This window comes from Eschrichtius robustus, chromosome 12 (genome assembly GCF_028021215.1).
Source record: "Eschrichtius robustus isolate mEscRob2 chromosome 12, mEscRob2.pri, whole genome shotgun sequence".
NCBI lineage: Eukaryota > Metazoa > Chordata > Mammalia > Artiodactyla > Eschrichtiidae > Eschrichtius > Eschrichtius robustus.
The window spans coordinates 94,895,551-94,911,660 of record NC_090835.1 but is presented as its reverse complement, the minus strand read 5'-3'; the positions used below and the strand labels follow the sequence as shown (position 1 = coordinate 94,911,660).

Sequence of the window (16,110 nt, the reverse complement as noted above, 5' to 3'; positions counted from 1 at the left end):
AAGACCTAACACAGCCAAAAATATAAATAAATTAATTAATTTTAAAAAATTAATGCACAGAATCTTTTGCATTCCTATACAGTAATGCTGAAAAATCTGAAAGAGAAATTAAGGAAACACTCCCATTTACCACTGCAACAAAAAGAATAAACTACCTAGGAATAAACCTATCTAAGGAGATAAGAGACCTGTATGCAGAAAACTATAAGAACTGATAAAAAAAATTAAAGATGATACAAACAGATGGAGAGATATACCATGTTCTTGGATTGGAAGAATCAACATTGTGAAAATGACTATACTACCCAAAGCAATCTACAGATTCAATGCAATCCCTATCAAACTACCACTAGCATTTTTCACAGAACTAGAACAAAAAATTTCACAATTTGTATGGAAACACAAAAGACCCCGAATAGACAAAACAATCTTGAGAAAGAAAAACGGAGCTGGAGGAATCAGGCTCCCTGACTTCAGACTATACTACAAAGCTACAGTAATCAAGACAGTCTGGTACTGGCACAAAAACAGAAATATAGATCAAAGGAACAGGATAGAAAGCCCAGAGATAAACCCACGCACATATGGTCACCTTATCTTTGATAAAGGAGACAAGAGTATACAATGGAGAAAAGACAGCCTCTTCAATAAGTGGTGCTGGGAAAACTGGACAGCTACACGTAAAAGAAGGAAATTAGAACATTTCCTAACACCATACACAAAAATAAACTGAAAATGGATTAAAGACCTAAATATAAGGCCAGACACTATAAAACCGTTAAAGGCAAACATAGGCAGAACATTCTATGATATAAATCACAGCAAGATCCTTTTTGACCCACCTCCTAGAGAAACGGAAATAAAACCAAAAATCAACAAATGGGACCTAATGAAACTTAAAAGCTTTTGCACAGCAAAGGAGACCATAAACAAGATGAAGACAGCCCTCAGAATGGGAGAAAATATTTGCAAGTGAAGCAACTGACAAAGGACTAATCTCCAAAATATACAAGCAGCTCATGCAGCTCAATATCAAAAAAACAACAACCCAATCCAAAAATGGGCAGAAGACCTAAATAGACATTTCTCCAAAGAAGATATAGATTGTCAACAAACACATGAAAAGATGCTCAACATCACTAATCATTAGAGAAATGCAAATCAAAACTACAATGAGGTAGCACCTCACACCAGTCAGAATGGCCATCATCAAAAAATCTACAAACAATAAATGCTGGAGAGGGTGTGGAGAAAAGGGAACCCTCTTGCACTGTTGGTGGGAATGTAAATTGATACAGCCACTATGGAGAACAGTATGGAGGTTCCTTAAAAAACTAAAAGTAGAGCTACCATATGACCCCGTAATCCCACTACTGGGCATATACCCTGAGAAAACCATAATTCAAAAAGAGTTATGTACCACAGTGTTCATTGCAGCACTATTTACAGTAGCCAGGACATGGAAGCAACCTAATTGTCCACTGACAGATGAATGGATAAAGAAGATGTGGCACATATATAGAATGGAATATTACTCAGCCATAAAAAGAAATGAAATTGAGTTATCTGTAGTCAGGTGGATGGACCTAGAGTCTGTCTTACAGAGTGAAGTAAGTCAGAAAGAGAAAAACAAATACCGTATGCTAACATATATACATGGAATCTAAAAAAAAAAAAGGCTCTGATGAACCTAGGGGCAGGACAGGAATAAAGACGCAGATGTAGAGAATGGACTTGAGGACACGTGGAGGGGGAAGGGGAAGCTGGGACGAAGTGAGAGAGTGTCATGGACATATATACACTACCAAATGTAAAACAGATAGCTAGTGGGAAGCAGCCACATAGCACAGGGAAATCAGTTTGGTGCTTTGCGACCACCTAGAGGGGTGGGATAGGGAGGGTGGGAGGGAGGCACAAGAGGGAGGGGATATGGGGATATATGTATACATATAGATGATTCACCTTGTTATACAGCAGAAACTAACACAACATTGTAAAGCAATTACAGTCCAGTAAAGATCTTAAAAAAAACCAAAAACAGATATCTAAAAGAGAAATATATATATGTATATATATAAAACAACCATGACCATTAGCCAAGTAGCTACAAATAAAACATTTTTGAAAATACGAGGTCATCACAACTTTCCAATAATATTGTGCCTAATGAAATGGTTTTAATTAGTGACATCAGACCATTTTACTTCAAGTAATAGGTAATTGCCTCATCAAAGGACTTTCCAGGAAATGGAGACACCTGGGCTTTTTTGTCATTATCTGAAAAACTGGTGAGTAAATTGATAAACTATCACACACAAGGGCCTCTCATCACAAACAAAAAAACCTACTATGCATTAAATAATTTAACACTTGGATTTATTTTCCTATACACTTAAATGACTGGCATTTCTATGAGGAACATGTTAAAAATAATGCATTTTTATGTAGTTTAAGGTAGTTTAAAGGTTTGGCCTCATCACTCAGAAAACAAGTTTTTAAATCTAGTACAAACCTATAAAAGACTGAACTTTGGTAAAGAAAAATACCTCTACTAAGAGGCAGCAAAATTCAGATACAATAAAACATTTAAATCAAAAGGTTCTACTTAATCACAACAATTTCAAATGAGTCCTTACTCTATATGCCAGGCTCTGTTCTAAGAGCTTTCCTTATATTATCTCATTTAACCCCTCCCAACAATTTCCACTTTACAGATGAGTAAATTAAGCAGAGGGAACTTGTCCAAGTTCTGGCAGAATAGGGATTCAAACCCAGAGGCTCTGACTGTATTACAGCACATTTTTTTCCTATCAACTATTTCCATTTCTATTTTCACTAACCATATTAATTAAACATCTAGGATAAAGCAAAGATAAAAGTCCAAACTACTCAGAGACTTCTGGAATGAGTTAAGTATTCAGCCATTAAATATCCCTCCTTTTCAAAACTGAGAACACTCTTTTGCCATCAGAATCCAAGCAGGACATAGTTATTTGGGACAAAGTATCATATAGAGGCTACCAAAACAACAAAAAAACTACACTATCACATAAACCAAGATTAGGCAAACCATGGTCTGTGGGCCAAATTCAGCCCTCAGCCTGTTTTCATACAGGCGGCAAGCTAAGAATGATTTCTACATTTTTTAAAGGGTTATAAAAACAAAACAAAGAACCTGCAGCAACAAAATCTAAAATATTTACTATATGGTCCTTTACAGAAAACGTTTGCAGACTCCTGATTCAAGCTACTGAATAGATAAAGGGGTTTCCTCCCCCCCTTTGTTGAAAATAGCTAAATGCAGAAACTGACTTGTAAGACAAACTGCATCTAGGAAGATAAAATGAGTGGATTCCCTTAGCTCCAAACCAGAAGACAAAACCTCTGAAGCACACCCCCCAAAAAAGGGCAAAAATAAGTAGTTCCCTTCTCACCAGGAGGTGGCAGTAGATTCTTCCAGAGGCAAGGTTCTGGTTTGCCCATGGGCTCAAGTTTTTTGTGGTGGCTATTAAGAAAAGCAGCTTGACCTCTCCAGAGCTGACTTTCTGGGCCTGACAATCTGCACAAAAAGGAAAGGGGAAAGGAGACTGAACAGGTGACAAGAACTAAGCACATTCTCTTTACTGACCTGTTCACTCCCACTAGAAAAATGATACCATTTCCTAAATGCATCTGGGCTAAGAGTTAGGGGGTAGGAAAGAAGGCAAGTGAAAATGATCAACTTAATCATTTGGTGCTGTTCTTCATTTTTGCTTCTACAATTCTTAAGTTACTACCCTTCAGTTAGTTGAATAAGACAATGGATTTTTGTCTCCACAACTTGAAGCAAGATGCCATTTTAAAGATCAGAAGTTAATAGGAAAAAAATGTGAACTTTAGGTATACCTCAGCAGAGCTAAACCAGAATAAGTCAAAACAGGAAATTACAAGTCAGTTGAACACATGCGAAAGTCGCAGGTACTGCGTGACTGCACAAGCCAGTTGGCCTGACAAGCAATGGCAAACATCCATTAACTAACAGTGCCAGATCGCTCATTCTTCTTTCAAGCCTCTACTACACAACCCAAAAGCTTCATTTTTGCCCAGAAACCACTGGACATTTAATCAAAATACATGAGTACAAAACATGCCATGTCATGAAGCTCCTTGCTATTCATGATGACTCAGCAGTTGCTGCAAAACAGAGGGGTGACAGCCTAGGATAGCTGACAGCAACCAGGGAGTCTACAAGTTCACAAAAGTTCCAGTAAGGATTAAAGAAAGTCCTTATTTTAAGATTTTTTTTTTTTAATCCTTAAAGTATTCTTTTGTATATTCCTGGATACTTTTCTTTGGTAGTATCTGCCAATATTAATACCTGCAGTGTTGATTAAGAAACCCCCAAACACCTTTGATCCAATTCAAAAGCTAAAAATGTACTTTCTTTTTCAATTAAATGGGTGGGGCAAAAAGCTGAAAGTACTTTAGATGGGGGGAAATGATAAACTATCAGGCTTTAAAACAAAACCACACAGTCTGAAATCATACCAGCTCTAAGACAATTTGGATCATAGGTGTTACGTTATTAACGCATCATCTCCCCCAAATTAGATTTTTATCTAAGTACATTTAAAAATAAGGTGTGATTTTTGGCTTTTGCCTCTCAGAATATATGAGCTCCTTTCCAGACCATCCAATTTTCTGTATTTACAAATTTCTTTTTTTATGTAGTAACTTTCTTTTGAGGAGATCTAGGAAAGCACTCAAAGACATTTATTCTTCAGGAAAAACAGAAAGCATGTGTGTTTAACTTCCACTCAACCAAAGGATTAGGTTAAATGGCCAGGCTTGTGACCCGAATTCTAATCTTAAATCTGCCTGCAAGTACCCCTGCTCCTCACAAAGGAATCTGAAAACCAAGCTCTTTTGGTATATATCCGGGGGAAAACCGGTGGGAGGTAAAAGTAAGGCCAAGACCTGTAACCGTAAGTAGAGAGCTACCTAATATTACAGACCACAATTTTTACTATTAAGAAATTTCTCTGAAATCTTTTAAAATTCTGTTTTTAATGGTACAATTTAACACCAGCACCAAACATGTTAAAGTGTTCAATATTCATCATCATCCAGAATAAGGCAATCTAGGAAGTCTACCCCTAACAGTAAGCGACAAGTTATCAGACCCTTTTGCTATACCTTTGTGTTTTTTATAGGTTTAAGACCCACACTTACTTCTACCTTAGTATCCCTGAAAAGTGTTATGACTTTTATTAGAATATTCTTAACATATTCCTACTCAATCCCCATAACAAGTAAAATTTTTAAAACGGAGTTGTCTCAGAATCAAATGTCTCAGTTACAATTAGGATAAACTCTTTTTCATAATTTCAAACACCCACGAGTGCACAGGGTGCTTAGATTATAAGACTACCAACATTCCTGGAGTGTCAAAAGTACCTAAACTTCTAGAATACGCCCCGTAACATTAAAATAGTTTGTGCGTGAGATCAGAACTGGAGTCCCGGTCAGCTGTGCAGAATGGCCAATTCCAGCTTCCAAAATAAAAGGCGGGGGGGTGGGGTGGCGGGGGGGGGGGGATTGGACAAAAGTGGGGAGGAAAGAGTCTCGCGACGGAAAAGAGACGTAAGTATGGAGAGGGACTTTCAAAATGCTCCAGTGCCACTAACTATAAGCCGGTTAAGAAACAAACAAACAAACAAACAAAACAAAATCGAAGCCAGTGCTCTCAGATCGGGGAGGGACACCGGGAGATGGAGAATTAATTAATCGCGTTGTAAGTTATTCCACTTTCCGCGCTAACAGCGCCCCCGACAACCCCCGGGTGCCCCGGAGGCAGATTCCTCCGGGCAGCCCCCTCCCCACACACGCTGAGACGCGGGAGACTAGCAAACAGCAGACGTAGGGGCCTCCAGCCACATCTTTTTCCTTCTCCCTCGAGAGGACGTGAGTAATACCCCCAAACCCCCAATCCCCGCCAAAAAACGGAAGAATTCTAGGCCCAGCGTGGCCTAGGATTTCTGTTCCCGCCCTGCGCCGGTCGGGGGAAAGCCCCAGGCGGAGCGGGCTGGGGAGAGGCGGCCGAACCACACGTGTGCGCCGCAGGATTGGCCCGTCTCAGCCCACTTCCCGTCGCCGCCCCAGCGGCCAGAGCTCCCGCCGCCTCGCTCGGGCCTCCGCTCAGGCCCTCCCGTCCGCTCCACGTGGGGCGCCGGGGCCCCTCGCCGCCCGTCCACTCCCGCCCAGTTCCCGACCCGCTAGGCCCCCACGGCGCCGGGGTCCCGTACCTGGTGCTGTTGTCGCCCCTGCTGGTAAGGTTTAATTGGCCCCTGGTGGCAACGCCGAGTCCGGATCTTGCCGCCACCGCCCCCTCCTATGCCTCCAGCTCCCGAGGCCATGGCGTGAGCCTCCGCGGCTTCCCCCTCCGGGGCGGGAGAGGCAGAGACGGCCTTAGAGCCCCCCCCGCCCGGCCCCAGCCCAAAAGTACGCACGCGCTGCCCACACAGTGGGGCACAGGCACACCGGGAATCGCGGGGCTGCGAGCAGGAGCGGAGAGAGAACGCGCGCTGGCGGCAGGGAAGGGGGTGGCGGCGACAGAGGCCGAGGAGCTGGCTCCGGTCCGGCAGCCTCCCGCGGACCCCCGCCTCTGTGTATGTCACCGTCTCTATGGAGATTGCCCCGCAGAGGACACTGCGAGCGGCTCCAGGCGCTGCTTAGGCCTAACTCGACCGCCGGCTGATGGGGATTCTTCTTCCGTCGCCCTAGCCGTAGCTGCCGCAGTTGAAGCCGCCGGCGCCGCCCGCCTACCCCTCCCCTTTGCGCACAGCGCCCGCCCAGCCGTCGTCGTCGTCCCTGCAGTCGCCGCTGTTGCGTCTATTGCCGCTGCTAAAGCCGCCGCTGCTAAAGCCGCCGCTGCAGTTGTGAGCCAGAAGGTCGTCACTCGTCAGCGCCCGACGAGTTTGCATCATCACGCTGCGACCGGGTGATAGGCAAGGAGGAAGGAAGGGCGGGTCGAGCCTGCTCTCTCGGCTGCGCAGGCCGCTGGGAAACGTAGTTCAGCGGAAGAAGGCGAATTCCCAGGACGCGGAAGGAGATGGGCGGTTCGCCGCAGAGGCACAAAGCCAGGGGTTCCGTTCGACTTATTGCTCTGCGCTGCAAACGTAGACTTCGGAAGAGGCATTTAGCACAAAAAGAGTAACCTCCTTCCCGGTCTCCTTCTCCCCGTGGTTGGTAAAGCGGGCAGAAAGTGAGCAGATCGTAAAACCACAGACAGAAGCTAACAATACCTTATAAAAAGAAAAAAACTGGTTGAAAAGACAATGTCCATGATCTTTAAGGCTAAAGCAGAATTAGAAAATACATACAGTTTCGTTAATGTTCCACTAACATATAAGGGCTTTGTTGTCAAAACACACAAGTGCTGGAATTCTCACTCCACCACTCTCTAGTTTGACCTTGGATAAGTCAAAACCTTCCTCCCCCCTAGAAAACGGGAACTTTAAAATCCACCTTATAGAGCTGTTGTGATCATCCAAATGGAGCACTTAGTATATTTCCTGGTATACAGGAAATGCAATAAATGATTACCTACAGCAGTCAGCTCACATTAGAGGTGAGTGGTATATTACCAGTAATAAAAATATACATATATTTGCCCCAAATAGAAGGCATTATATTTAGGAAAGTGAGTAAGCGAGCTAGGCTCAGAGACTGAATTCACAAAGTAGAGAGATTGTAAGAGCTGACTGTTAGAAAGATCTTGGTGATCACGTGATCCAGCCCTCATTCAACGGACAAGACAGGGGTCCAGAGAATTCAGGTGGCATACTGGAGGATACTGAGCTGCGCAGTCAAAGCCAGAACTATAACCCAGCTTTTCTATAAGAGTCCAAACAAGTAACCAAATGATTAGGGAGAAAATCTACTGTGAAGAAACATAGGCTTAATGTTCCATTTGAGACAATTGGTTTTAAAGCTTATAAATAACTTCGGAGTCAAATAGACTTAATTTAAAATCTATCACTTACTAGCTGTGTAGCCTTGGGGAAGTTACTGATCCTCTTTCTAAGCTTCAGTTTCCTCATCTGCAAATAGAATGAATATTAACCTCAACAGGTTGGTGGTTCTGATGAAAGGATTTATGTGTCTCTGTATAGTTCATAATAACTGCTTAGATACAAAGCATCTAATATCATCCAGTTATCAGATACAAATAACTAACTTCAAGACTTTTATACCATCTCTACCACCAAACTTCACTCCAATATTCCAATCACTATATAAATCATGTAACTCAAAAGGTGAAGCCAAACTTACAGTACCTTGGAATTTGTAGTACCTTCCAGCACCTAAGGAACCATGACGTATAAGGCATAGGTTTACAGAACAAATGGCACCTCTGATTATAACCACCAAGACTATAAAAAGTTCCCAAATAGGATAGACAAAATTAATTACCTCCTTTTGTGCTTCAGTGTCCTAGCTTCATGCCCCCTTCCACCACTAACTCCCCACTAGACTCTCCAGGTATACAAGCTCTTCCCCCTGAAGCACTTCATCCTTCTTCAATACAGTTGTCTTTCATGATTCTTAGCTAGATATGTGACAAGCAGAGTAAAGTAATTCCTAATAAGCCAACTCCCAGAAAAGATCTGTACCTTAATCTCTAATTGCACTTCATATATAGGAGACTGAACTGTAGCCACATACCATTTGCCCTTTTCACCCTACCAAACTCAAAATTTCCAGCACAGGTGAATAAACTGGCTGGGACTCAAAAATCATTCCTGTCTTGGGGGCTGTTATTTGGTGTATGAGACAGCATTCATATCCGAGCTCCGAAAGGAAAGGACATGCGAAAGAGCTGGGCCACACTCAGATAAAACTTCAGAATAGAAGATTAGTAGGATTCAGGGAGATAAGGAAAAATCCACATCCTCCTTTAGCCTTGATCTCAGTTGTTTAACTCATTTTATGATTATTTCTTTGAAGTAAAATAAATGTGAGGGAACAATAATACTTTAGTCCCACATTCAGGTAACTGAGTTATTGGAAACTTTACCAATCTTGACAGCAGAGAAGGAATAAGAAGCAAGAAGAAATCTGCCACCTAAACTTTCCACTGCCTAATTTTACCCTGAAATAGTATCAGCCTCGCTATGGGATGAAATAACTTCTCGTACATAGTTTGAGATTCCAAAATAATATGGTGTCTGTGCTGAAATTCAGTTTGGAGTTACAAATCACCAAATCTAGAATTCTTCACACACTTTTGGTACAGAACTCATTGTTCAGTTAGGAATTACTAGTAGTTGAATGGGTTATAATAAGTTATTCTGATTATAAAACTTAATCTGCCCACCTTCAAACATACAAATAATTACTGACTATTTCTCTAAGAGATACTATATATAAGTTGGGAAAAATATCAAATGGCATGGAATAATAATAGGTATTCTTGAAATCCTTCCAGCCATATTAGGAGTTAAGTTTTGGGGGAAGGGAATAATATATATTTTTAGTATGTGTAAGTAAGCAATTTCTATAAATGATAAAATTTAATCCCAACAAAACCTATGATATTATGTAGTTCACAGAATTGGAAGCTAGCACTTGCAGATTTTCTATTATAAAGTGGATATCTTCTTTATTCATCCTTTATTCATTACTTCTATTCCCATCAGTCTTTAGGTCTAGACAAAATTGAAATAACTCTGAGAAGTGATCTTGTGTTTTGGGTTGTTTCACTGGGAGTATTTTAATAGAAACTAATTTCTCCCCTAATAGGTTTTAAACGCCAAGATTTTTTTCCTCACTGCTATAATCTGAACACATAGAACAGTGTTGACACATAGCAGTAGCTCTACATATACTTTAGCTCATTTGCCCAACATCCAATTACTACCAATGCCAACTGTTTCCATTTTATTGTAATAAATACAATGATGAATACAGCTGAACTACTTTATATAACCTTTCCTAGCTTGCATACATTCATTTTCTATACTGCATAACAAATTAATATTTCTCAAATTCATTTATTTATTCATGATAAAGCATTCATGAGCATTGTAAACAGATCCCTATGAAAATATTATGCAGGAATTATTATCCTCTTACCTTTGCCATCACTCTGCCATTTTTGCAGCCAATTTAGGAACCTAACTACCACTTAAACATTTTTTTAAAAAAGATTGTTTTTCCAGTTCAGTGGAGAACTCCACACTTTAGAAATCTCTCTCTGTGATGGCCTTCATGTTGACTAAAATGTTGAGATCCTAGTACTGTCTTACTGCATAGTGAGCATAGACATTTGCCAACTGTATCATATGATAGCCATTGGAAAGACTAGACTCAAATATCTGGCTTAGGATCACCTGGGAATTCCAGGACTCCCATCATGGCATGGGGATATGAGGATATGTTGAAGGATGGGAGTGAAGAGTACATCAACAGGTGCATTTGGGTGGAAAGGATATTGTACATCAGACCTCCAAATCACAGAGAGAAGAAGCCATGTTAGCAAAATCAATAGAATTCAATGTATTTGTCTCTATGAAGGATAATGAGAAAAAAGACAGCTATTCATATTCAGATCAAGTGGCAGAAATGGACACAAAACACAGAAGCACAGAAATTCTGTCTCAATAAGTTGAAAACAAAAATTAGACCAACTTCGTTTAAATGTGGATCCAGTTTTTTTCAGCCAAAACAGATGGTGTATTGGAAGAGATCTTAATTTATGAAAAGACTGTTACTACTAAAGTCCCTCCCCACAAAGAAACATCTTTATTTTTCCCCATATAATATGGTATCCATCTGACAATTATAAATTAGCAAATAGAGAGGCTTCTGACCTTTCTTTAGAGATAAGGAATATCCACCAATTACAAGTGAAATACAATTTGGTCTACACCCAACCTGGATTGAAAAACAGCCTTTATATCTTCTTCAAAAGGTAAGACAATTCTGGCCAAAGGAGTATTTAGAGATGACAATTACAAGAAGTTAGAAAGCTATGTATTTACCCTAGCTACACAAAATGAGGTATCTGCTATGATGTGTATTGAAGCAAATTATTTTATTGAGAGTAGTTTTAGACAGATCTCCTTGATCTTCCAACAGACATTTCTACGTGATAATTATTACCAAGCATTTCATTAGATAGAAAAATAAGGTTAAACTAGTGGTTTTTTTAAAAAAATGTATTATAATGATATAATGAACTTCAATCTCAGCTGGAGAAACTCAAAGTGGGGTTGGGATTCTAGAAAAGTATTGGGGTTTTTGTCTGTATTTTAGGGACAGAGAGGCCACAGCATTGGGAAGATATTTAAAGATGTACATCATTATACTCTCATTAACTTACTGTGTTCTCTGTCTTTTGGGAATAAAGTAATACTTAAGACTAAATGAATTAACTAATATAATCAAATTTTGATTAACTATATAGATCACTTAATTCCAACATGCCATATAACATTTTTCTTCTTCCTGACTGCGTATGTCAATATATAGTAGCTTTTGGCATATATGTGTTTATGTACCTTCCATTATAGTTGAAGGCACATTTTAAATTCATCAATCCTAAATGGAAATTCAGTTTTACTGAATGAAATAATAACCAAATTCAGGAAGACCAGTCCCATCCTAATATTTAAGACAGTTAATGAATCAACAAAGATTAAACATATATTAGCCTATAGGCAAAATGTAAACTAGGATAAACATAAACAATTGAGATCAAGGCTAAAGCAGGATATAGATATTTATAAACAATTTACAAACATAATCTAAACATTAACACCTACTATGTGTTGAACCTACTCTGTGTTGATTTCTAATCTCAGCATTTAGTATATATGTCAGTGTAGAAAACATTAAAACAAGCTCTGTCCACATAGTGCATTATACTTTATCATTTTACTGAATCCTCTTAAAGTTTACTGTATTATGCTCTTATTAACCCCTAGCACGTAACACTAATAATTACTCCCAAATTCTACTTTCTAAATTCTAAACACCTGCTATTGAATTCATCCCATACAATAAATCTAATGGCTTAGTTTATTTTTTTAAATATAATTCCTCAGTTTCATTAGAAAACTGGACTCATCATTAAGGTTGCAATCTATGTAAAACTATAACGTTTGCAAAATTCAATTTGCTCACAGTGAGACCAAGCGTTTTCATTTTTTAAAAGCATTTGTAGAGAATGCTGGAATTTATTAGACCCTAACTTATTAAGACTTCTTTTCAAGAGCATTCTACTAATTAACATGTTAACAACCCTACTGTACACGTCACCCCACCACCACCAGAAAGGTACAACCTACTTAGCTTAAAGGGTGTCTTTTGGCCCCTCGCTACTCAGGGGCTAGCAGCACCAGTCCTTGGGAGCTTGTTAAAATAAAGATCATCCCAGGCCTACTTAATCAGAACCTGCATTTCAACAAGATCGCCAGGTGATTCCTATGCACAGGACATCTGAGAAGCCCTGTTTTAAGAATTAACCGTGCTGTAGAATTCATAAAGCACATATGAAATGTTAACAGTCTGAAACTAAACATCAGTTATGACATATACTTGAGCACTTTAAAGAGCACTTTGCTAATTCCCAACTATCCTTCTTTATTTGTACAAATTTTCTTTTAGAATTAATTCACAAGAAACAAAAGACATGGATGGAGAGTAAACCATCTCACAATCCAAGAAGCTGTGAGCAGAGAGAAATTCTGAAAAGAAATATCAGACTACTTCCTTAGAATTGCTGTGGCTTTTCTCTTTTCCAAACACTCACAAAACCAATGTTAAGGTAGGAACTCCTAAGGGGGAATATTCTTGGTACTGGGTTAGCAACTAATATCTAAAATGTTGGATAAGAAGTCAGGCAACTTGGAGTAAAATCTATAGATTTTTTCACTTTCCTAAACTGTCAGGACACGAATGACGGCAGCTTTCTACTTAACAAATTTATAAAAGCAATTAAATAGATTACCTACTAATAGCCTGAACTCCTACGTAGGTGCTATGAGGTCAAGACAAAATTCAGATACAGTATTTTCTCCAAAAATTACTTCTGGAAAAAAATTAAATAGTAATGGATCTTTAGAGTAAAAATTCCTTCCCTGACATTGGTCATCAAAAGTATTCTTTCCACAACACACCTATAGCTCTTCTTAACTCTTACAACAGGGAAGGCCTAAAAAGTTGTGAAATACAAGAAATAAAAAATCGTTTTTAAAAGGCTCACACATACCTCCCCTCCTATAGGCCAAATATAAACACATTTGTTCATATGAACACTTACATATCGAGACATCAAGGTATTGAAGTTAACCAAAGTTTCTATAAAGAACAGGCTTAGGAATCCCTGTTCTTCATTAGTCTCCAATCAACAATTTAAGTAAGAGTTGATGAACCAGCAGCTTATAGTGCGTGTAGATTTTTTTTCCCTCTTATTTAACATTTGGTACATTTCACCTTTACCACAATGTGAGCAGAAATGAAATTAAACATTTTTAATTTTCATTAGCTTCTTCTTCCAAAGGAAGCTAGACTATTACCTGAAATGAAATTCTGGATTTAGTACTTTTTTAGTGTCTATTATCGCAGGTAGCAGAGCTGATTTAACAGAGCAACTAACCAAACATAATGGTTAACAAGATGATTTTAAACCCAGTACCTATAACCCACGGCCTGTCTTCAAACTATCTCACCTTGTTTGGGTCCATTATAAGGACAACAGCATATCATGAGTCACCACAAACATGGTTCTTCAAAACAAAAAAACAAAAAGAACTCTACAAATATTCTCCAAAGCAAATACGAGTGAAGTTATACTATTCTACATGTAATATTAAATAGGCAGTGTTGCCAAACAAAGGCAACTCTGCAGACATGGAGCAAAGCCTGTTAAACAGACCACCTCCGGTTAGAGAAAGCTACCTCTGCCCACAAAGGTTTAGATTCAGAGTTAAAACATCAAAGCACGCCAGAAGTCTCCGCAGAGGCCCTAACCAAGCAACGCACAGCTTCTACCAGCCACGATTAAATCCAAGCCACAACTTAGATGCTTTAAATTAGTAATAGTTAAACCAGCTCTTTTTCACTTATGTGGTCATAAAATCTTGCCCCTTCTGTGAGGCAGCAGTAACTCCTAAGCACTTACTATAAGAAGCACCTGCTTTTAGGCCGATGTCTTTCAGCTGAGGTGCAGAGATCAATGAATGATCTTAGCTTCGTGCCTGCTCACACTGGAGTATAATCCCTTGTCTCTCCCAGATTAGATGGTGCCATGCAGAACGGTAGTTACTCTGCAAACAGGTGGTTGAGGACACAGACTTGCAGAAGGCCACTAGGAGTAGACAGTTAAGAAGGAAAAGCCATTTTTCTCTTTTCACTGCTGGCCCTTGTGACTGCCTCTCCTTAACTCATCATCTGGGCCTACGCTTTGCAGCTACGCTTCCTCAGATAACAGCCTCTTCCTTCTCTCAAGGTTTGCTTTGAGTTTACAAACAAAAAGGAGCTGACTTTTCCCCTTCATTTGCTCCATCGTTAACTTTAGAACGGGATTTTTTGAAAAGTCTTAAAGACTGAGATGGAGAAAAAAAAAAATGCAATAGTTCTTAGAAGCTTTCTGTCCTAAGGTCAAACTAAGGAAAATGAAAGTACAGCGGCCAGTTCTACATCAAGTCGAAACAAGACAAGATCATTTGTTTAGATTTTTTTCAGCAACTTTCACTGACAACTTCCTACCCATGCCAGCAATATGGAAAAAGAAAGGGGAAATGTTTAAGGGGTGACATAAGAGAGAAGAAGGGAGGGCTGAGGAGAGAAAGGGAAGAGCAAATTTTAAATTCTGAAAAATAGTCACGATGAGCAATTCCTGAAAACTCAGTCAAAAATTCTGCCAGGTCCGCAGCCGACCTGAACTCACCTTTGGTGGATTGACCCTTCGTAAGTCAGTCTTCTGAGTCTAGACTGGCTCCTTGTTGATCCAAATTCACATGCTGTAAAATAAACAAAGGAGGGATGAGGGGTACCTTGCAGGAATGGTGCTACAGACGTGCAGAGTATCACTTACTAACGTCGTAAATAATGAAGGACTAATAAATAATACATTAGAAAGAAAAGACCCTCTTTATTGCCACATCATGGTTTCCTAGCATTTTATATCCAGAGTACCAGGTGCAAATTGGATAAATGTTTACTAGATGGCTGAATGCATATTCACAGAGTTTCGTTATTTCAATTTGTTATTTCCCTCAACCACTTTTATGTGATGGAATTATTTTTCTGTGTATTTCAAAAATACTTTAGTTTGTTAAAATAATCTTTTATTATTAAAACACCTTTAATCCCCCCTTCCTTTTTTTTTTTTTTTCCCCCTTCCTTTTTAAACACAGTTTACCTTAGACCACGTACTACTTGCTGTGTCAGAAGTAAACAGAAAAAAATCACTTTTATGTAATCGGATGAAGATAGTGCTTTCCCTCAGGGATCATACCAAAATAGGAACTACAGGAGGAGGATATATCCTTTAAAACCAGACCTTTGGAATACTATGCAACAAATATTTACTATATTCTGAGCCATATGTTCTGCAGATAGAAACATGATGACGACATAGGGCCTGCCGTTTAGGGACAAGTAGAAATGGTTATACTTTTACTTTAAGTGTTTTGAATAAATACTTAATGCAGATACATTTCCTTTTGGAAATATGTATTGCATAAATGGCTGTAAGTTTACATTCTTTATTTTAAACAATTTTCGGTCAGAAAAAAGCTTCACCTAAACCAGCACTGTCCCCATACCCTGGGCTCAGTGGAATTGTGATGAGGATGCTGAACTAAGCAATGAGTTGAGTACACTATTCCTTTATTTATTTATTTTTAAAAATTAGCCATTTTATTTATTTATTTATTTATTTATTTTTGGCCACGCGGCTTGTGGGATCCCAGTTCCCCGACCAGGGATCGAACCCGGACCCCCTGCAGTGGAAGCACAGAGTCCTAACCGCTGGACTGCCAAGGAGTTCCCTAGCCCTTTGTTTAGATGTAAATAAATTCTTTAGTATAAAAGAACAGGGTAAAAGAAAATACTGTAAAA

The 16,110-nt window shown here is 39.3% G+C and overlaps 1 protein-coding gene across 1 annotated transcript in view; it reads right to left on the bottom strand.

Moving 5' to 3' along the window:
• Positions 1-6,895, bottom strand: part of NUP153 (nucleoporin 153) — a 75,586-nt gene extending 68,691 nt beyond the window's left edge. Inside the window, exon 1 of the mRNA XM_068557924.1 lies at positions 6,285-6,895. Coding sequence (XP_068414025.1) covers positions 6,285-6,395 — 111 coding nt within the window. The 5' untranslated portion in view covers positions 6,396-6,895. The remainder of the gene's footprint in view (positions 1-6,284) is intronic.
• Positions 6,896-16,110: the final 9,215 nt, after the last annotated feature.